Consider the following 23,176-nt stretch of genomic DNA (forward strand, 5'->3'; position numbering starts at 1 on the left):
AGTGGACCAACAGCTGATCAACAGCTCATTGCCGACTTCGAGGACGCATCGGGAACCTTGTGAGATGGGGGACCTGTTGTCTGGAAGCTCTAGACCAAGCATTCTTCTACCAATATATTTCCAGCAGGTTCTGGCAAGTAAACAGACCTATGGCTGAGAGTCGCGACTCAAGTCTAGTGAGCCGCAACTCAAATCTCATGGGTTACAACTCATAGCCATGAGCTGTGACCCTGAGGTGGTGTGCTAACAATGTGTTCTACCTCGTGAAATTTTCCTAGTTTTGCTAGTAGAAAAAAAATGATAGATATAGCTGTTGAAATGTCCTACCTTATCAGATGATTCTACCATACTTTATATGAAAGAACAAATAGTTCACCATTTCCAAAGTTAGCTCGTAATCACAGCGGGGTAGGCAACGTTCAGGGGAGTTGGACAGATTCACAGGGAGGCAGCACAGCCTCATAGGGGAGCAGTATCCGAAGTAGAGGATCCCCTAGTCCTCTTGTGAACACTTCAAACCAAAAATCTCTGTAGGTGGAAGAAACCTTTGGACGGAAACGGGACAGTGGTGCAGCTGCAGCTGTGTGAAATACATGAACTAAAAAAATACATGACAAAAAAGTTACTGAGTAGACTGGAATACTGGATCAGAAACGAGCTAAACTGTACCGTTAATTTAATTAAACTCCAACCCTGATTTGGATTGTAAGTCTGAAGAAAATCTTATGACTCCGAGTTGAACCTTCCCAGGCTCGCCTCACTTGTGGATTCCGCTCCGGGGAAGGAACCCCCACAGAGTGACAGCTCATCAGCTGCGAACCAAAGTCTGTGAGTCAGGCACTGCAGAGCAGAAGTCAGTGCTCAAAGCCACCCCTGCCACATATCCACTAATTTTATCAACAAAACTCACACTCCCGAGAGCTATAGGATAATATTATGGGACAAAAAGAATCCACCATGTCAAAAGGCGCTCTGACGCTCAAATTATGGCATAAAATTACATTGAAGCTTTGTTAAGTCGCTCGCGGGTCACAGCTCATGGCTGTGAGTCGTGACTCACGATACTTGAGTCGCAACCCAGGAAACGTGAGTTAGCTAAGCCACCGGAGTTAGGCCAGAGCTGTTTGCAGAGCTTACTGTCCCTCCATATTCAGTGTCTCTTCTCTGGACATGTCCATACCATCTCAGTCTGGCTTCTCTGACCTTCTCTCTAAAATCTCTAACAATGACCAGCAAGTTTATAATGACTGTTTGTATATTAAGTGAAAAGCAGGTGAGTACTGCAGATTTTAGAATTGTACACTTCTTTCTACCTTGCCTCCAGTTTTTAGACTAGAATAGAACATTAATCCCACAATAGGGAAATACTCTTGTTACCATAACTCTATTAAAAACAGCAGATAGATAGTAAATAAGACTAAAAAACAAACTTACAATAACTATCATCCAGTATCTATGAGGCATTGTAGAGTCTAAAGGTGACAGGAATTAGGATCTGTAAAAGTGCTTTTTCTTGGAGCAAGGTGTTAAAGCCTTGGACACAAGGTGCTCCTCAGTGCATCCATGGTCTTATGCAGAGGATGACGATGAAGAGGATTGTCTATGATGGATTTCAGTTTGCGTTGCATCCTCCTCTCACCAACCTGAGTCACAGACTTTAAGGAATATCCCAGAATGGACCCAGATCTCTGAACCAGTTTATTTGTGGTCATGCAGGTTTTAGCTTTTCACTAATGCAGTGTGAAGATAATTAATTTTACCCTTAAAAATATGTTTTTAAACTCCTTAGGCATACAATTTTAACACAGAATAAGAATTTTAGGAATAGCAAACAAGAAAACATTACTTTTATTTATTTATTTTTTGCAGTCTATGCATCCACACACATATTACACCAATACTTTTCTGACCCATTGCGAGTTTATTCCCAAGAGCAACGTTTTCTCTGTACTTTTTAATAAATCAAATTTAATGCTTTACAAAGTTGACTAAAGTAAACGCACAAATATATTTTATAAAAACAGTACCATAAAAAACATTGTACTTGTGTTTTCTTAGCCAAACCCCAAGTAAACTTTAATCACCAGAATTTTTGTTAACTTTCCATTTTCAAACTAGATTACCCCCAGAGATTCAATGGCTGTTTAACAATGTAACATACATGATTCATTATTGAAACCATATCAAAGACTACTTTTGAATATTGGAGACCCCCAGAGAACCACGATAAAAGCCTTCACCTTTTTTTGTAGTACTACTTTAAAACTTCTTTTAACTATTACACCTGCTCACAATAACAACTTACAGTGTGCCCTAATTTCATCAACAGCACATTGGACATTCATTTCATTTTTCTATTTTTGATTCTTTAAATAACAATATTCATCATGTCAGGAAACCTTTGCTCCTTGTCACCTATGACTTCACCATCAACTGAGTTTTGGCAAACAATACGCATTGCATGAATTAAGGTGATCAATCAAACATTTAAAAGTAAACAGGTTTGACCTAAAGATCATGCTTCAAGCCAAACAGGATGATAATAAAGCATGGCGGTTAAAAGATTTATAGTGAAGAAAACGGTGGGTTGATTAAAAATGAAACATGACACATTTTTACTGCTTGTGTGCTTTTTTGTGATTGTATCCATCCCTTAAAACAAATCATGTATCTACCTGGTTAGATGGTGAACAAGCATTATTAGATGAGATATAAAAATTGCCCTTATAACATTAATAGAAGACAGAAAAAATTAAATAAAAAAATAGTACCTGGAACAAATCTTCAAACTTAAAAAAACAAACATCATATAGAAGTCTGGTTTAAATAATTAAAAAAAGTTTAACTTTTCTGTTTTTCTGATCATTGTCAAGCCCAAACTCCAAAACAAAAGTAATAATTATATTTGACTAATTTCTTAAATATACTTATTTTTAAACAATTGCAAAAATAAATTAATTTTACTACATCTTTTGTCAGATTAAATTACATAATTTTAATAGTTACCACATGAAAATCTTATAGTTCTTTTCTGTGCAGACTTCATTTAAAAACCTGTGAAGACAAAAATATGAAAGATAACGGTTAAAATCTTATCTTGTCACTTGATGAGACAGGTTTGTCGTTCATTACATGATGATGCAAAACCAACAACCATGGTAAACAGCAGTTTGGAAACAATGTAAATTTGATGAGCACTCACTGAGTGGAGGGTTGTCTTTGCATTCAGACTCAAAGAAGGATTTGCTTCTTTTTGTTGAGGTGATCAGCAGCTGTAACAAGAAAAACACATTGAGTCTGCATTATTTTCTGAACTCTTAAACACACGTGTCTCCCACCATCCTAAAGAGGTTCTGGCTAAGGAAAATTAAAAAACGTGAACCCAAATCAAAATTTTTCTAATAAATAAAGTTCATTCTGCTGATAAGAAAAACGAAATAACTCTTGCTTAAAAACCTGGTTTCTCTTCATTTTTATTTTATTAAACTTGACTCAAAGCTTTTCATTCATTTCCAGCAAATGGAAACAGATTTTAGAATTATGTTAAATAGACAAAAAAAGTGTCTTACCTTTTCTGCGTTTGTAAAGAATGAGCCAGTCAGCAATGACAGCAGCAAAAATGAGAATTGCAATAACAGCTGAGACCATCACTTCATAGCGGCTTGCTGTCAGAACAGAAGAGTGAAAATTAAACAAAATTGTCCAAAAAAAACGTTTTTTCAGAAACAGCAATGATATTGACATTAACAAAAATTAATACATATATATTTTTTTAAAAAGAGTTAATGGTAAATTGGCTTATTCTCATGTACCGCTTTACAGTCACATTCAAACACATTCACACACCGGTGGTGGCTCTGCTGCAGAGCACTGGTGCCAACCTTCCACCAGAGGCAAGGTGGGGTTCAGTGTCTTGCCCAAGGACGCTTCGACACATGGGGGGGCAAGGTGGGGATCGAACCCACAGTTTTATGACTGGAGGTCAACCGCCCTACCATTGCACCACAGCCGCCCATTTTTAATCACATAAATAGGTTCTTAAATAAAATGAAAAATGTTTTTTGTTATTGTAAACTGCATAAAAAGTTATGCATAAGACTTCAAGGCTCATACTATATCCTCTGTGCATTTTATATTTGTAATATGGGGTGAAACTTAATATTTTTAAATAAAATCTGTCCTACTGAGCGGCAGTGGCTCAGGTGGTTGAGCAGGTCGGCCAATGATCGATGGGGCGGCGGATCAATCCCCGCTCCCCCCAGGTCAACCGTCACTCTGTCCTTGGGCAAAACACCTCACCCTCCCTGCCTCCAGTGGAGCCCCACTGTAAAAATGCACATCAATGTCCCGGTGATGGTCAGAGGGGCTGTAGGCACATGCTGGCAGGCACGCCTCTGTCAGTCTGCCCTAGGGCAGCTGTGGCTATTAGTAGTTACCATCACCAAGTATGAATGAGGAGTGAATGAATAATGGACACATTGTAAGCACTTTGAGCGTCTGGAAATGTGCTGATAAATCCAATATGTTATTATTATTTGTACTTAAAATAAAATAAAAAATGTTTTTCATGCTTATTTTATTGCAACTATTTATTTAACAAATCTATAAACTGTTTTAAAAAAAAATAAAACAAAGCTACACAAATGCATAATTCCACCTTCAAAACTTTCAGTTTCTTACGTCCGTTGGTCCTGATGTTTGACTCCTCTAGTTTGGTGATGATGCTTTCATTCACTCCAGAAAACTGAAACACGCATTCATATCCCTCCTTTTCTGGTGTGTCTGATAAAAGCTTTAGATCAACGCTCATCTGAAAGGTCCCATCGTTGTTGGGGAGGATCTCTCCTTTCTCCACTCCTGCATGAATCTCGTTCCCATCTTTCCTCCAGAACATCACAGCTCTGTTGGGGTAAAAGCCTGTAGCGTGACATCTGACCGGAGAGAGGAAATTCTTCTGGAGGAGAGACACTGATGGAGACTCTGAAAAAGAAAACCATTCAGAAGGCAAAATGATCCTGATTCAAACACTCATCAATTTTTGGATAGTCTTTTTTGATTAGAAGCAAGAATATTAGTACTTTGTAACTTAGAAGCTTGTGTCACCTAACAGTCTATAATACCTGTGAGTAACAAAACAACCAAATGACTAGATGCAATCAAAATACAAAGCAATGTATGGTCCTATAAACACATCTGCAGACTTTTTGCAGGTCAGAGTCTGGATTGTTGAATTTGAGGATTGAAGATTTCTAAATGTTCCTGTTTATTTTAAGTCTTGCTATATAGGGAAATGCAACGCACCTGTTCTCATCAAAGTGCTCCTACCATGGCTCACATACTTCTTAAGTTGATCTGGACACCCCTGGGACAGATAGTTATTCATCTGAATGACCCAGTCTTCATTTTTGTTACTGAAGCTGGCAACTGTAGTTGATTCCATCCATGTGTTCGTCTTCAGGTCTAAAGCCAGAATGTCTTCTCCGTTATGGCCAAACTGCCACTGACCCTTGATGTCTCCAGTCTCCTCATCCCATTCACAGCCGTACAGCAGCTGAACAACGTGAACGCCTGTAAAACATGAACCTTCATCAGCGCTTCACTCGTGCTGGTTATAATCTCAGCATGCAGTCGATTCATTAATACAAGTGGAAAGTTTCTTAGCAAAATGAAGTATTTCCTAAAATTATTACAAAAATCGATTCTGTGGGTCGACTTGGTTCATTCTGTACTTGACCAAATCCATTTGTCAGGTCTATCATTTTTTAGCAATATAAATACTAGCTTATGATTCTTTCAAAGACATACAAGGTTGAATTCCCCGGTGGGAGCTTTTTAGGCTGTCAGAACTTTTATTGATATAGAGCACATTGACATCCACCTGGAACGATACTATCATGATAAATAAACATGTTAAATTTCTTAACATCCCCCCCCCACACACACACACACACACAAACACAACTCTCATCTAGAGCCTTGATCAAACGTTTGTGATATTTTAGAAACTAAATTTAAAAAAAAGTGGCCTGATTAGCGTTAACATTTTTGAAATGCAAACAACCTAAATGTGTAATGACCAGAAGTTTTAACTACAGTCAAAATGATCTGACCCAACCCAAATTCATCAACATATAAACTTTCTAATCTGGACTTATAAAACATTTTAAACCTTTCTTGAAAAAACAGTCAATTGCTTTTTTATTATTACAACAGTGACTCTCCACTTATAAGACATTTTTAACTAACCTGTTTAATGAATAAAGTTTTATTGTAAATCTGTGGGATTTCTGGGGGAACTTGCTTTTTAACTTAACCATCAAGGCAGAGATACTTTCAATGTCATCAAGTAGTTTAATACTTTGCAGATCAATGCTGACTTTGCTGACATTTGAGGATTTTCTTGTTGTTATGGGCTTTAACTTCTGATTACCTTTTTTCTGACAACGATTTTGACTCAGAGACTCATATTTACAGCTAAAATCCTGCCTTATACTTTTAATTTCATATCCTTCTGTACCAGCTTAGGTGGTTAATAACCTATTTGATTGTTAAACTCCTTGCAAAAATGTCTGAAATAAGGTCATGTATGTATCTATTAACGACTGCACCAGCTTAACGCTTCAGTACCTGTATGACAAAAAGTAAAGAACATTTGCAGAGACAGCTTCCTTCAGCAAAGCAGAAATGATTTTGATAGACAGTGGCCAAGGGCAAAATTAGACATGAGCATAGAAAAAAACAAAGCAAAAGTCTGGCCCTGTCCTAACAAAACCCTGCAATTCAAATTGAATTGCATTACCTGCAATAATGAAAGTAGAAATGCTATAGGTTGAAGCTGTTTGCTGAAAATGCAGAAGCAATTTGCTAAATGCTAAAATGGCTGGAGAAGTTGAAGTTTGCACCAACACAAAAAAGAACTGAAAAAAATAACAGAGATGCTGAAAGCTCCAAATGACTTAAATTTGCAGAAACCCACATCTGCACAGGCCTTCAAGACTCTGGAGAAACAACAATTGGACCAGCAGCTTTGTTTTTGTTGCCATGCAAAGCAAAGCAGAAACCGGCACTATAGTTAATTGTGTATCAACACCCAGATCAAGATTCTTAAACGAGTTGGAAGATGAGGCCGTTATATGAGGTTCCATTTGTGCCAAAAATATCAAAATGTGTTTTTGCGTCTACTGTTATGTCTTTGGTCCATCGTCTATGTCTACTGATCGTGTTTTTGCGTCCACTGTCTATGCTTTGGGCTCATTGTCTATGTCTATTGAACGAGTTCATTTTACATTGGTTCATGTCTATGTATTACTAAGCAATATCTTCTGCATGCCCATGATTCTTTGATTATTACTTTGTATTAACTTTGTGATGTATATGCTTGCTTTATCCTTAAACTTTATCTTTGTCATTGTCCTTATCCCATGTCGTTAACTACGGCGTCAGGAAGATCCTTAGCAACCGTTGCTAGTGTCGTTTGCTACGTCGTCTCACCATGTCGTCAGGAAGATCCTTAGCAACCGTTGCTAGTGTCGTTTGCTACGTCGTTTCACGTGTCGTCAGGAAGATCCTTAGCAACCGTTGCTAGTGTCGTTTGCAACGTTCTCTCACCATGTCGTGTCCTTAGATCTTGCTGTGTTTCAAATTTTGCAAAGGTCGTCAGAGAAGTCTTTTGTACGGTCGATAAATTGTTTCCCGTATTATCACGGAACAAAACACTTTAAAAAAAAAAAAACCTTTATTGACAATCCTGCAAACGCGCACTGCCAGAAGGGGGGGGGGGTGCAGCGTACAAAAGTTTCACGTTCCCGTTTAAAGTTATTTAGAGTATGGCTTTAATTTAATCTTATGATGAAACTATTATTTCAAATTATTTTGAAAAATGACTGATCTTTATAAAATATGTTGTTACAAATCTGATGGATAAACGAGGATCAGACGGGCTAATAAGAGCCTTATGTGGTCCCGAGTGCGCCATCTCATGGTCACATAAATAGATTAAAAAGAAAAGCTCAAAAACCAGTCAGTTTTCGACTGTTATATTCATAATTAGTGACTCGACCCACTAAAATTTGAGAAGGTAACTCATCAAAGATATTTTAAAGGCCTCCTTGCAAGGCCCCCGTAAATCGTTCAGCGGCAAAAAAAATAAATATTGCCATGGACTAATGACTTGAGGGTTTATTTCTGAACAAATACATTAAATCCACACCAATGTGTTTGTAATTTTATTATTAATAAATCAGCCACGTTTTTCATGATCAGAACACAGCACATTCATAAATAGTCTTCGTAAAATGTTCATATTTATTATGTGTCATTCTCCGCGTTAAATAGAAGTAGTTCGCCTCCAGATCAGGTGGTGGCGGTAATGCGCCACTTTGTTTTCGTGTCAAGCGTTGTATGCATGCCCCCCCCCCACCCCCCACCCTTTCTGGCAATACGCGTTTGAGGGAATATCAAAATAAAGTTCATATTAAAAACGTGTTGTCATGGTTAACCCTGACGTCTGCTTTGATAAACATTTCTTTTTCGTTCCGTGGTAGTACAGGAAAAAATTTACCGGCTGTACAAAGGACTTTTCTCACGACTTTGGCAAAATTTGAAAAACGAGAACATCTAACAACAAAACACGGGGAAACGTCGTAGCTAACGACAGTAGCAAACACCCTAGCTAACGACAGTAGCTAACGACAATAGCTATCGACAGTAGCTATCGACAGTAGCAAAGGTTGCTAAGTCCTGACGACAAAGTGAGACGACCAAAGTAGCAACGGTTGCTAAGTCCTGACGACAAAGTGAGACGACCAAAGACAGACAGTGGACACAAAAACAGATTTTTGGCACAAATGGAACCTCATACCGTTAAGGTGTTGCATCTGAGTCATAATATGAGGTTCCATTTGTGCCAAAAATATCAAAATGTGTTTTTGCGTCTACTGTTATGTCTTTGGTCCATTGTCTATGTCTACTGATCGTGTTTTTGCGTCCACTGTCTATGCTTTGGGCTCATTGTCTATGTCTATTGAACGAGTTCATTTTACATTGGTTCATGTCTATGTATTACTAAGCAATATCTTCTGCATGCCCATGATTCTTTGATTATTACTTTGTATTAACTTTGTGATGTATATGCTTGCTTTATCCTTAAACTTTATCTTTGTCATTGTCCTTATCCCATGTCGTCTAACTACGGCGTCAGGAAGATCCTTAGCAACCGTTGCTACTGTCGTTTGCTATGTCGTTTCACGTGTTGTCAGGAAGATCCTTAGCAACCGTTGCTAGTGTCGTTTGCTACGTCGTCTCACCATGTCGTCAGGAAGATCCTTAGCAACCGTTGCTAGTGTCGTTTGCTACGTCGTTTCACGTGTCGTCAGGAAGATCCTTAGCAACCGTTGCTAGTGTCGTTTGCTACGTTCTCTCACCATGTCGTGTCCTTAGATCTTGCTGTATTTCAAATTTTGCAAAGGTCGTCAGAGAAGTCTTTTGTACGGTCGATAAATTGTTTCCCGTATTATCACGGAACAAAACACTTTTTTTTAAATAAAAACAAACCTTTATTGACAATCCTGCAAACGCGCACTGCCAGAAAGGGGGGGGGGTGCAGCGTACAACGGTTTCACGTTCCCGTTTAAAGTTATTTAGAGTATGGCTTTAATTTAATCTTGTGATGAAACTATTATTTCAAATTATTTTGAAAAATGACTGATCTTTATAAAATATGTTGTTACAAATCTGATGGATAAACGAGGATCAGACGGGCTAATAAGAGCCTTTTACTGGTCCCGAGTGCGCCATCTCATGGTCACATAAATAGATTAAAAAGAAAAGCTCAAAAAAGTCAGTTTTCGACTGTTATATTCATAATTAGTGACTGGACCCACTAAAATTTGAGAAGGTAACTCATCCAAGATATTTTAAAGGCCTCCTTGCAAGGCCCCCGTAAATTGTTCAGCGGCAAAAAAATAAATATTGCCATGGACTAATGACTTGAGGGTTTATTTCTGAACAAATACATTAAATCAACACCAATGTGTTTGTAATTTTATTATTAATAAATCAGCCACGTTTTTCATGATCAGAACACAGCACATTCATAGTAGTCTTCGTAAAATGTTCATATTTATTATGTGTCATTCTCCGCGTTAAATAGAAGTAGTTCGCCTCCAGATCAGGTGGTGGCGGTAATGCGCCACTTTGTTTTCGTGTCAAGCGTTGTATGCATGCCCCCCCCACCCCCCACCCTTTCTTATTTTTTTTTTTTTTTTTTTTTTTTTTTTTTTCTTTAACTTGTTCTGTCCAACAGCTGAGCAAACAGATTAGAGCTGAAGGCTTTTTGTGTTGGACAGGTTTTACTATCACAAAAAGAGGTTATATAGCTTCAAGAAACTAGAGTGTAGATTTGTATAAACCCCTTTTTGTCGTATTATTTTTTATTTATTTGTTACATTTAGTGTGTGTGGGGAGGGAGAGGGGAAGAATGTGAGGGGAGGGTGGAAGAGTGTAAAAGGAAGAAAGGTGAAAAGGTGGGGGATACAAGCACTGATTTGACTAAGTTATTAATTTAAGCTGTAACAATTATACCAGATCTGCTGGAAAGACGAATGTTACATCAAAGGTGAAAATCTGACACTAAGATGAGCGAGAAAAAAAAAACTGTCCATCAATACACTGTAGGTAAGGAGGAGGGATGAAGCAGACAGGGAGCAGTGTGGAGTGTGCACGTGCACGTGGGGGTGGAGATACATGCATGCTGCCGACGTGAACCGTGTGTTCATAAAGGGAGCCAGATCCTACCCAGCCAGACCAGCCAGACCAGGAGAGGGGAGGAGAGCCCCCCAGGCCAGAAGCCCCCCCAGCATCCGGACCCAGGCAGCCCGGGAGGGCAGGAGGAGGGGACCGCCCACCCCACCAGCCAGGCACAGAGAGGGCCCCCCTACAGGGGCCCCCCCAATGCCCAGAGGCACAAGCGAACCCAGTGTCCGGCCCCCAGGCCACAAGACAGGAGCGCTTAGCCGTACCAGGCGGCAGCCATGGGGGCCACCGGGCGCCGGACACCGAGACAAAGGCCAGGGACGAAGCCAGGGCCCCCGGAACCCAAAAGCCGGCCACCACCCGACCGGCGCCCCGTCCCCGCAAGCCAGCCCAGGCCCGCGACCTTAGCAACCCAGGGATCGCCACGCACCCACAGCCACAGCCACCCCCCTAAAACCCTACGCACTACCCCCCCCCCCCGCCATAATATCTGACCCCCCCTCCCCAACCCTCTCAGTGCCCTCCCCTCTCTGTGATGGGGAGGGAAAGCCCCAGAGGGTCCCAGCGAGCCAGCCCCCAGGTCGGTCCTACCCATGCACTCACACACACATACTCACAATCATCTGGTTACCCTCCCTACCCCCGCCGCCAAGCAGCAACCCCCCCCCCAGCCGGCCGACCCCCAGCGCCGCATGCCCGACCCCTCCCGCAGCCGACAGGACACCCATAAGCCCGGCCGCCCCGAGAGGACCAGGCGGGTGAAGACCGGCCGCCCCCCCCCGACCCCACCCATGTATGGAGGTGTGGGAGTGCTGTGTGTGTGCTGCAGGTAAAATAGGAGGTCACCAGTGTGGGGGGATCCACCGCTGCCAAGCCGCAAAGCCCCCCACTCCGGAGTCCCTCTGTGAGTGGTGTGTATTTGCTGTGTGTGTGCTGCTAGCATGCAGTGTGTGTGTCTACAGAGGAAGTTAAAATTGTGGGGGGGCCAGCGAAAGGTGAGCACGGATGTTTCACCGTGCCCCCCTCCACCAGACCCTCTCCACAAGGCCCTAGATGAATCAGAGTGTCTAATATGCAAGTAAAAAGCGGGGAGGAGGGCGGGTGCCAACGAGAACCCAGAGAGGGCCATCCCCAGTGAGTCCCGCCAGCATACCCCTCCCATCCAGATCCCGGGGCCCTATGTGCCTGTGTGCAATATTTGTTTGGGTGAGAGCGGGGAGGAGCGGGCGGATGGGCACAACCGGGGGAGAAGGCTCCCCCGAGCCTTCTCCCCCCCACCCTTTCTGGCAATACGCGTTTGAGGGAATATCAAAATAAAGTTCATCTTAAAAACGTATTGTCATGGTTAACCCTGACGTCTGCTTTGATAAACATTTCTTTTTCGTTCCGTGGTAGTACAGGAAAAAATTTACCGGCCGTACAAAGGACTTTTCTGACGACTTTGGCAAAATTTGAAAAACGAGAACATCTAACGACAAAACACGGGGAAACGTCGTAGCTAACGGCAGTAACACCGTAGCTAACGACATTAGCTATCGACAGTAGCTAACGACAGTAGCAAACACCGTAGCTATCGACAGTAGCTAACGACCGGAGCTATCGACAGTAGCAACGGTTGCTAAGTCCTGACGACAAAGTGAGACGACCAAAGACATAGACAGTGGACACAAAAACAAATTTTTGGCACAAATGGAACCTCATATCATAATACCTTAATCCAGCAAGTGTTTTTGGTTTAGCTTCTTTCTGAACCAAATTATCGAAGAGCATGTTCATTTTGGAAAGACTCCATCTGACTGGTTCTTCTGCTTTTCCCCGTATAACTGACATCTCTGAACAAAAATCCCTGACATTGTTCAGCAGCTGTTTATGGGTGTTCACGTCTTGGTACTTATAATATTCTCTTTTAGCTGTTTCCATTTAGTTGTCAATCATTTTGAATTTGCTAGCGGCGTGTCCTAAAAGTTCCTTAAGAAGGCTCTAGCTTGTGAAGAATGCAGCAGTAAGATTGTTATCAGCAACTAGCAGAAGAGATCACATCACTCCTGTGTTAGTTTCACTTCACTGGCTCCCAGTTGATTCTAGAATTAAGTTCAAGATCCTCCTGTTAACGTATAAGGCCTTACATGGTATGACCCCATCAAGGACCTCACAGAGCCTTACCACCCAAACAGAACACTTTGCTCTCAAAATTTCACAAAATCACAGAATTTGCAAAAGCTCAGTTGGATGGTAGAACCTTTAGTCATCAACCTCCTGTTTTATGGAATAAGCTCCCAGTTCATGTAATAGAGGCCGACACAGTTTCTACATTCAAAGTTAGGCTTAAACCTGACTGTGTACCTCGTTTCTGGCTCATCTCTGCTCCTGCTCCTACACTGGTTGTGGACCCTACAAGCCTATGAAGCCCATATGTTACACTATTTAAATATGTAGTTGTTGAGTTACAAAGTTAATTCTTCTCTAAGAGTTCTGGTACATCACCTGTCTGTCCTGGGCGAGAATGCCTCCTTCCTTTAAGTAGTTATTTTTTGTTACCGCAAAGTAGTTTAGTTTAGCCATTATTGAATTCTATGACATTTTATTAAAACTAGTCAGAACCAAAGAAGAATTCTCCACAACGAGCTGAAAGATTAAGAGCTGAATTAGCCAAAGGCATGGCGGATTTAAAATGAGCCAAAATAAGTCAAGTGAGATCTCAAAGAATTGAATCATGCGAAGCTGCTGCGATGAAACTCCAGGGCATATCTGCGCTCGGAGCGCGTTCCCCCTCGGAGGCAACAGATCATGACGCAGCGCATCTCTACCTCTAAAACAGCAGCTCTGCTCTGTCTGTGTGGTCAAGATTTCAACTCCTTACGTTTAAAATAATTTAAATTTAAAAGGTTTGCTTTAGTTCTTATTTCTGACTGTTTAAAAAAACGAGGAAATAGCGGCTTTCCTCCCTTCGGGATGTCAAGTTTCGTCTTGCAGAGCGGAAAAGAAAAAAATTGATCATTATTTCAAAGAGACTTTCCGCTTTAGCTCTCCATTCTTTCTGCTGAGGTTCTCCAGACTCTGTCCGATACTGATCAAACTGGGGCCGTACACGTAGTTGTACCGAACCGTTTTGGTACGGCAATTTCAGACAGTTCGGTTCACTTTTGTTATGTTTTAATTATGCTGATTTTCGAAAGGTGTTCATCAAACGTATCAATGTCACAAAAGAAAAACGAAATGCTGGAACAGATTTTTCAACGATGTAAAATAGATTTTCATTACATTTCTTACACAGCCGCAATTCAAAAGAATTAACTGCATTTCAATGAGTCACAAAACCAACATCTTGAAGTAAGCTGACTGTACAAAATATCACTGGAAGAATTATTTAGCATTACTTATATTTGGATAAATAAAATAAAAAGGTAAAAACATATAGTTTTCGTTGTTGTTGTAAAACTGTAGATGGAGATTGAATACGAACAACTTGGAAATGTGAATTTTTTTCAATAAAAATTAATAGATATGTTTTTTGTAATTCATTCATTCATTCCTTAGTTTTCTTCCGTTTAGTCCCTTTTGCTGTCACGGGGCTGCCGGAGCCTATCCCGGCTACTTGTGGGCGAAGGCAGGGGACACCGTGGACAGGACTAATTAATGACTAAGGACTAATTCTTTTATTAATAGAAATATATTCAAAATGAAATACCCTGAGGGTCATCCACACATAAATAAAACACACACAAACACGCATCAACATTTTAACAGTTTGACAGTCAAAAATACTAAACGCATTTTGAAAAAAGTCCTAACTCACCTCCTGTGAGGTTAAAGCGCGGTTTGATCATTGCGACTTTACGTTTGAAGACCTGTTCATTAACAAAGGAGCTCTGCGTGCGCCTCTCCCAGAAGTCCGGATCTTCAGTTTGGACCATCCAGCTCTGCCTGGGAAGCTCCCTTCTGATGTTGCTGTCATAGTAGGAGAACGGCTGTCCATCCACCAAGACCACCGTCACAAACCCGGGAAATCCTGGGATTCCTGATGATGCTGAGTGCAGGTAGCGCAGGGAATGCGTGACTAGTGTGGGAAGAAAAAAACAACCACTTTGAGTAGCTTTGAACGCTCATCAAAGTCCCCCTGAGGGGAAACAACGTGGTTGCGCAACTGCGAATATTTTCAGGATTTGATAAACGTTGAACTAAAAAATATATATACAAAAATCAAAAGTTACGTTTATTTCTTAAGCAGAAATCAAATATGAAGTCCATCAAAACATCAAAAAACGTTTTATAGCCTACTTATATTTCGATAAGCCATGATGGATGATCTAAAAGTTGACTGCGGCACAAAAAAAACTGTGACTTTAAAACAGATCAAAGACTAAATAGCGTTTCAAAAACGAAAATTTCTTTTAAATAAATTAGGGAAAAGAATCAATTTTCTTTAACAGTTTTACCTTTTTTTAATGATTCTATTTAATTTGACCCCTTTCTCATAGATTTTTTGTTTATTTACGATTGCTTTATTTAGTTTAAGAAATTAGCTTTACAGTTCATTTTAAAGTGTATTTTAATGGGCGATTAAGCAACAAATTCCCCGTTTTCACTGTTAAATTGGATTTAAAAAACAAACAACAGAGTAACTTACCAGCCGCTGCGCTGTAAAGTCCGAGGAAAATGACGCTCAGAACCCCCAAAATCTTCATTTTTTTTTAACTCCGTGGCGTTAATTGTTCCTGGATTGTTAGCGCAAAACACACAGAGGTTAAAAAAAAATCAAACCTTTTTAAAATCACTAAAACCCTACCCCGAAAAGAACAGTCTTTCTTTGGGGTTTGTCTCTGACGAATCCGGTGTCTGTGCGCTCACTTACACCTGTGCCCGCGCTCCATCAGTATCTCCTGTGCACGCGATCAACTCACGCGCTCAAACCGCACGCGCTTTCACCAGGAAATAATGAAACAAAACCTGAAAAGTCTGACAAGGCTGAGTCTGATTGGCTGATCCTCCCCAATGACACCTCGGTCTCCGCAGTGAAAACGGTCCCACATGGTTTTGAATAGAATAGAATGCCTTTATTGTCACTGTGCACATGTACAATTTGCATCATACGCGTATATGAAATGAAATGGGGGCGCAGGTCAGATCACAGCGAGACCCAAACCCGTCGCCTTAACAGGTGAGTAACGGTTTGACAGGCTAAAGAAAACATATTTTATTGGAGGATTAATAAAAAAAAATGTTTAATGTAATTTGAAGTGATCTTCGCAGCAGTCTGTCTATAATTATTATTAAGAATTAACCACAAACATTTACCGGCAAAACAAGTAAATGTCTTTAAGTTTGTCTTTCTTTTTTTGTTGTGTTTTAAAAAAAAACATCAATATAAGCTGACATTTTTTTTTAGTATTTACAAAATTATATCAGAAACGTTAATTATTGAATGTTTTATTGTTTTTCTTTAATAAGTAAGGGAAAGAAGCATTAAAAAATAATAATAATAATAAAAGTTCTTCTGAAAAATTACTTGCTGGTGGTGTTGCATATTAGTCTTTTGTTGGCTTAAATGTCCCAACAGTCCAAAAATGTCTACTGATTTTGGTTCTGAATGCTCTCCAGCCACCTGTCCAGTGTGGTGTTCTGATCAATGCGATAGTGTTGCCTAGAATGGATTTCAATCAGGAAGAAACTAGTAAAACAGATAGAAAACAATAATTCATGCATGTAAAGTTTTGATAGTATAAAAAACTCCAGGTGGTGGAAAGAGTCATGTTGAAAAGTAATTTGCATTGCAGCTATTTGTGCACCAGTCTTTTCTTCAGCACCCATCATATAGTCTGAACAAATATTTTCGGCAAACAGCTCCGTCAGGCAGTGTGTCAACGGTGAAGCACAGGAAAGAGGATCAAAATGAATTTGTTTGTGAGAAGGTTTTAGCTAAATGATCAGCTGCATGAGTTGCTCACCACTGTTAATGTTTGATTTATGGTTTGTAATCTCCAATGTAATGTCCCAATGGTTCCAATAATGGAGTTCTCTCATCTTTATTCCTTACAGGATCAGTATAGCTGCGTTTACATGGATAAACGTAATCTGAAAGAACGCCTGATCGGAAGGAAAATGCGTCATGTAAACATGCCGTTTGGAAAATACTGCCCCGATCAGACTCATTCTGATCAAAATTTCTTTCCGATCCAGATATGTGGGTTATGCCGATTGTTGATCTGATCGTTGTTCATGTTGTGGCAGCTTGTTTACAGCCGGACTCATTTCTTCTTCCGGTATTTTAAAGAGAACTGCGCATGTGATTTATTCCGACCGAAAGTGTGGCCCATGTAAACGTTCGTTTTAATCGGAAAAGGTCTTTCTGGGCCCATGTACGGTTGAATTCTAATCCGACCATTGATCCGATCAAGATGTTTTGCACATGTAACTGCGGCTATTGATTCAAAAAGGCAAACTAGTTCAAAAAATCATGTCCTGTATCAGATGTTTTGGGGTGAAATATTATATTGCAACAATATAGAAATGTGTACTTAACACACAACAGAATAAACAGAAAGCATAAGCTTTGTTTGTGATGTTTTTGATCATGTATGCAACAAAACACAACAAAAGAACAATCTCTTTAAGCTTCCATGATTAGGAGAGGATCTGGCTGTCAGTGTTTACTACTGTCTTTGTTTTCTTATTTTGACAACTGGGAGAAAACCAATCATAACAACACAGATGTTATCATTTCAACAAGATCATTTCGTTATTAAACTTTTTAAAAGTTCTTAAATTGTCACTAAAAAAGTCAAGAAAACCTTTTCCAAAAAAATAAATAAATACTTTTATGCATTTAAAACTGAAAATGGGTCGATCAAATCCGAAGGACAATTCCCCTTTCACAGCAGGATAGTTAGAAATGCAGTGTCAACATGTTATGCGCACAGACTTATTTGAAGTGACTCTGTGAAGTATACACTGTTAAATTTATTCAAAAAGTCTTTCACAACTTTACTGTATGTCTACTCTGAAAGTAGTTTTCTGTTCAACACAAAAATAAAAATTTTCCTAAAACTAGACCTCTACTTATGCATGTCTCAACGCATTGAGGTGGAAAGAGAAACAAGTACAGAACTCGCATCATAAAAACATGTAATAAAAATACAGCAATCCAGATTGTTGAGTAAAAGGGTGAGGTAAAACCGAGCAGAAGATGATGGGAAAGCTTAGTGTTCAGGACAGGAATGCAGAAGGATGCTGGTGAACTTTGCTAAAAAGATGGAAATGGCAATAGTGAACACACTTTTCCAGAAAAGAGTGGAGCATAGAGTAACATAGTAGAGTGGAGGGAGGATCACACAAGATGATTGTAATCCAACATTGTAATATGATAGAGATTAGAGACTCCATATAGTGGGAAAAGTGTAGCCAGCCAGCAGAAGACAGTAGCCGCGTTTACATGGGCAAAAGTAATCGGAAAGAATGCCTGATCGGAAGAAAAATGCGTCATGTAAACATGCCGTTCGGAATATTCTGCCCGATCAGACTCGTTCGGATCAGAATTTTTTTTCCGATCAACATAGGTGGGTTACGCCTATTGTTTATCCGATCGTGTTGCATGTAAACGGTTCATTCCGATCGTGTGTCACTACTGCTCTGGTTTACGTCATGCATAGATGGTGCGGTGCTCCAGAGAAAGCTTTGGAGCACATCGTGGACTGACCGGCTGCTCTGTGGACGCCTCTGTGCTCCGCCCTCGCCCCGCGGGCTCCTTGTGTCTCCCTTCCCATCTTCTACGACACCCCAAGAGGGGGTTGCCGGGGAGGAGCGCTTCGTGCTCCCTGACTTCCAGACCCTGCGCGGTCTCTGAGCAGAGCAGACGGACATAAAGTTTTGTGTTTGAGGGTAGGGGAGGATGCTTTGTTACTAATGGGAAGCTTCGGACTGCCACCTGTCCCACAGCTCTATGTGAACAAGCAGCCAAATTCAGGAGAACCATGTCTCCAGCTTTGGGGCGGTGTGTTAGCTTTTCAAAGCAGAATTCAGTCGTTAGAAACTGTTCAAACAATCACGTGGATTAGTGTTTCCAGTTGTGTCCTGACAAAATAAAGGCTGATGTGATTCCCACATACTTACATGCAGCCAAGATTCAGATTGTGGCATTTCCCGCATCGATTTATGCTCATCCAGGCTAAATGTTGTTAGCCTTCACCTAACCGTTCTTCCGGCTTCATTCTGCCACAAAAAAGCACTGACCACACAGATTAAAAATTAAATGATGAGCGAACAGGCGCTTCATAATAACTATAACAATAATAATAGCAAATTTAGAAGATCATCTCGTATATTACTGAACTGCTACATATGTATGTGGCAGCTCGGCTTGTTTACATCGAGATTCGTTTCCTCTTTCGGTATTTTAAACAGAACTGCGCATGTGCGACTGATTTATTTCCACCGAAAGTGCTGCGGATGTAAACGTTTGTTCTAATCCGAAAAAGTTTTTCTGGGCCCATGTACACGGTTGAATTCTAATCCGACCATTGATCCGATCAAGATATTTTGCCCATGTAACCACGGATAATGACTCTGATGATGACTGGTGGTGAGGAAGATGACAAGGACAGACCAGAGGACTGTTTTGGAAGCATAAAAGGAAGAGTGTTATGTGGCTTTCACAGTGGAGTTGAAACAAAGATGAGGAGATAAGAGGTCCTTACAGGTAACTGGAGAGCTACAACAGAATGATCAGGGAAAATGGGAGGAAGGTGTGATCTGAAATGAGGAGAAGAGATTTGGAGGTGGAATGAAGAAGTTCAGGAGTGGGACAAATAAGTATTTAGTCAGCCACCAATTGTGCAAGTTCTCCTACTTAAAAAGATGAGAGAGGCCTATAAAGGGAGTTGAAAGTCCGTGTTGGCCAGCGATAGCCCCAAAACATCACTGCTCTAGAAGAGATCTGCATGGAGGAATGGGCCAAAATACTAGCAACAGTTTGTAAAAACCTTGTGAAGACTTGCAGAAAACGTTTGACTGCTGTAAATGCCAAGCAAGGGTATATAACAAAGTATTGAGTTGAAGTTTTCTTATTAACGAAATACTTATTTTCCACCATAATTTAAAATTAAAGTCTTTAAAAATCAGACAATGTGATTTTCTGGATTTGTTTTTTATTTTGTCTATCATGTTTGAGGTATACCTATGACGAAAGTGACATGCCTCTCTCATCTTTTTAAGTGGGAGAACTTGCACAATTGGTGGCTGACTAAATACTTTTGTGCCCCACTGTACATTACAGTAAGAGATAAACATTTACCAAGAAAAAATGAGACACTGAGAGGACAGAAGACATCAGACAAGGGTACAAAGAAATCTTTGGGGACTTGTATGGCAGGCTGAACACAAAGAAGGGAATAAGTAGATGTGTACAGATGAGACAGATAAATGGAGAATCGGGGAAGGATGTGCTGCAGGTAAGGTAGATCAAGGACAGGGAAGAACTGTGTTGCCAGGTTCCACCAGTGTGATGGGAAGATGGAAAGGGAATTTTAAAGATCTGATGCATGAGAGAAATGTAAGAGAGTTCATAGAAGAGGTGCCAGTTGTAGGGCACAAAAATAGAAATTATGAATAAAGCAAACTATTTTAAAAATACTTGTTTAGGTCCTCCTTCGGACGGTTCGTCGAAATTTTCCCCGGACTAGCTCTGTTTTCAGACTGGCAGCCAAAGCCCTGCAATCCGAAACTCCTGATCGCAGAAGGTGGAAGTGCTGCTAACAGAATAAAGGCTGATGTTATTCCAACATATTTACATCGAAGATGCTTATTGCTGCATTTTGGAATTTGGAGTTCCTCCAAGGTTAATGTTTTTAACACGTATTAGCCTAATGTTAACCCTTCTTCCAGGTCCTTGCAGCCAAGAAAAAAGCACTGACAGCATGGATTTAAAAAAAATATGCGCGAACAGGCCCTTAACCCTTGTGCTATCTTAGATGACCCCACCCTTACATTGACGTGTTATTCCTACCATGACAAAGGTGGATAAAGGTGGAAAGATTTCATGTAATCCATGGACACCAGTGAAGATCACAAATCATTGAAGAAAAAAGGTTTAGCGCACTGTCTAGTGGGTCTAGATGACCCAACTCCCAATGTTAAAGTGCCTAGAATAGAACAAGGGTCAATAATAATCATAACAGTAATAAAAGCACATTCAGAAGATCGTCTCCTGCAGCTGATTTTGCTGTTCGTGGACAGCTACAGCCCCATGAACAGCTCTAGCAGGTTTGGCCATGCTAAACTTTTGGCGTTTGCTGGTTGGACCAACAGGCACTGATGTTGTGGGATTGAGTTATGCTACACCTTTCACAGGTTGGATGGGAAAACGCACATGCAATCCCCTTTTTTTATTTTCGTTTTCATTATGACATAGAATAAGTGTTTTTTAAGTAGAAAATTAAAAATGATTTTGAAGGATTGATTTTTAATTTTGTTTTTGAGTCAGTTGATGCAGTTACATTGTGAAAAGGAAAAGCATTTCAGTTCATTCATTTTAATTGTCAAATTAGACATTTCTAAATGAATTTTGCTTCCACATATTAGTGGTGTATACCTATATAGCGCTCTTCTACCTTTTTCGTAGGCCCAAAGCGCTTCACAGTCACAGTCCCATTCACACATTCACACACACATTCGCACACTGATGGCTACACCATCATCCTGAAACTATCAGACATTTCTGTCATGTACTCCATCACACTGACTTATGAGATGGAAAACAAGAAAATGACGGGAGCAGTTCAAAAGCTGGGAAAAGTCAACATTCAAAACAAATTAAACAATGCCTGTCCCCAATAGGGCAAAGCTGAATCATTCAGGGAGAACGTATCAAAACACCATGTGCTGAATGAGAAAAATTAAAAAAACAAACTCCATACAACATGTTGACCGGAACCACAAATCATGCTTTGTTTCATGCTGAAGCCTGTTTTTACCATGTCACAGGACACCTTTCAAATTAAGTTATGGTTGACTGGAGGAAATGGAGGTTGACTGGTTTCTCAAGAAACACCCACATACCAGTTTCCAAACGTTTCTGCTCATAAACCTGGGTGAGTAACTTTTGACAACTAATTAAACAATTCAAGTCTGCAAGGCTGCACCACAGGATAGTTTCTCTAAATGCAGGCACAGTGTTTCCTCAATCATTTAGGTGTGGCAGGCTGCAATTCTGTACAGGAATGATTAAATAATGTGTTTTTTTTATTTTTGTTATGTATTTGTTTTTGTTTTTTTTGTTTGCTTTAGATTTAGCCTTGGAAATGCAATTAGCCACCCAAGAAGTCATTTGTAATGGTCAAATCCTTTTCTACGCTGGAGGACCTGCCATCCCTGCTGTAAAGAAATTCTAGAACAAATATTGCGGCATTATTTACGTTTGACCAGAATATTGAATACCAGCTTTCAAACCTCCTATTTTAAAGCGACACTTATATGGTTATTAAATTTTATTGCTTCAAACTATGAAATACGTGGGATATTGTCTTTTTTTTTCCCCGAGAACTCCAGTCCAGAGGTGTCTCTGTGCCGCTTTCTCAAAAGTTGTTTTTTTTTATCCTCAATTGCATCAAAAAGAAAACTGATAGGTTAGCTTTGAGAAAGATCAATGTATAAAATACAATTAAAAATAAGACAAATATTAACACTGGCACTGCATAAATGTTTGTGGAACTATGACAACAAGATAAAAAATAAGATGCAACTGAAGCATCAGAAGCAACATGTTGGCAGAGAATCTTAAACTCATATGATGTGAAAAAAAAAATAAGCCGACGAACAACTAGTAGATGTCTTCTGCATAAACCAAAAGAGAAAAAGACAAGAGGATTGTGTTTACTGCTTCAGATTTCTCTTTGAGGTTTTTGTTTTGTAATTATCAGGAATAAATCATTTTTCCATTGGACAGAGAAGATCCAAAGTTAGACCCTCCTGAAGGCTGAAGTCTGAATTGGTTGTTAGAGTTATGTAATTATCATGGCTAACTAATGGCTAAACTAAACTAAACAGACTAAACTAAACTGGCATTCTCCTTCGCGGTAAGGAAAAACTCCTAAAAAAACGAATTCCGGAAAAAAAGGAAGGAACCTCAGGAGTGTCCACATGAAGGAGGGAACCTCCCCCAGGACGGACAGGCGATGCACCAGAACTCTTAGAGAAGAATTAACCTAACTAACTCTACGACTACATGTTTAAATAGTTGAGCAGATGGACTTCATCCAGATGGAGTGGGGGGTCGGCTGGGGGCACGAGACGAGCCAGAGGTGAGGACCACACCAAAGTACAGAAGCATGGACAAGCCAACTGTAATCTGAATTCACTGCCACTACCCGGAGGGGAGTGGAAAAGAGGGATAAAACATGAATCGCACTGCTCCCAACACATGGATGGAGAACTG

The 23,176-nt window shown here is 40.2% G+C and overlaps 1 protein-coding gene across 1 annotated transcript; it reads right to left on the reverse strand.

Moving 5' to 3' along the window:
• Positions 1-1,842: 1,842 nt before the first annotated feature.
• On the reverse strand, positions 1,843-15,616 carry LOC101166233 (class I histocompatibility antigen, F10 alpha chain). Its single transcript, XM_004074059.4, has 7 exons — positions 15,380-15,616; positions 14,549-14,809; positions 5,302-5,568; positions 4,681-4,980; positions 3,570-3,665; positions 3,203-3,272; positions 1,843-3,054 (listed from the first exon to the last, which is right to left on the reverse strand). Exons 1-6 carry the CDS (start codon positions 15,435-15,437, stop codon positions 3,232-3,234), a joined length of 1,023 nt encoding a protein of 340 aa, XP_004074107.1. The 5' UTR covers positions 15,438-15,616; the 3' UTR covers positions 1,843-3,054; positions 3,203-3,231.
• Positions 15,617-23,176: the final 7,560 nt, after the last annotated feature.

Source organism: Oryzias latipes, chromosome 11, assembly GCF_002234675.1.
Source record: "Oryzias latipes chromosome 11, ASM223467v1".
Classification (NCBI taxonomy): Eukaryota; Metazoa; Chordata; class Actinopteri; order Beloniformes; family Adrianichthyidae; genus Oryzias; species Oryzias latipes.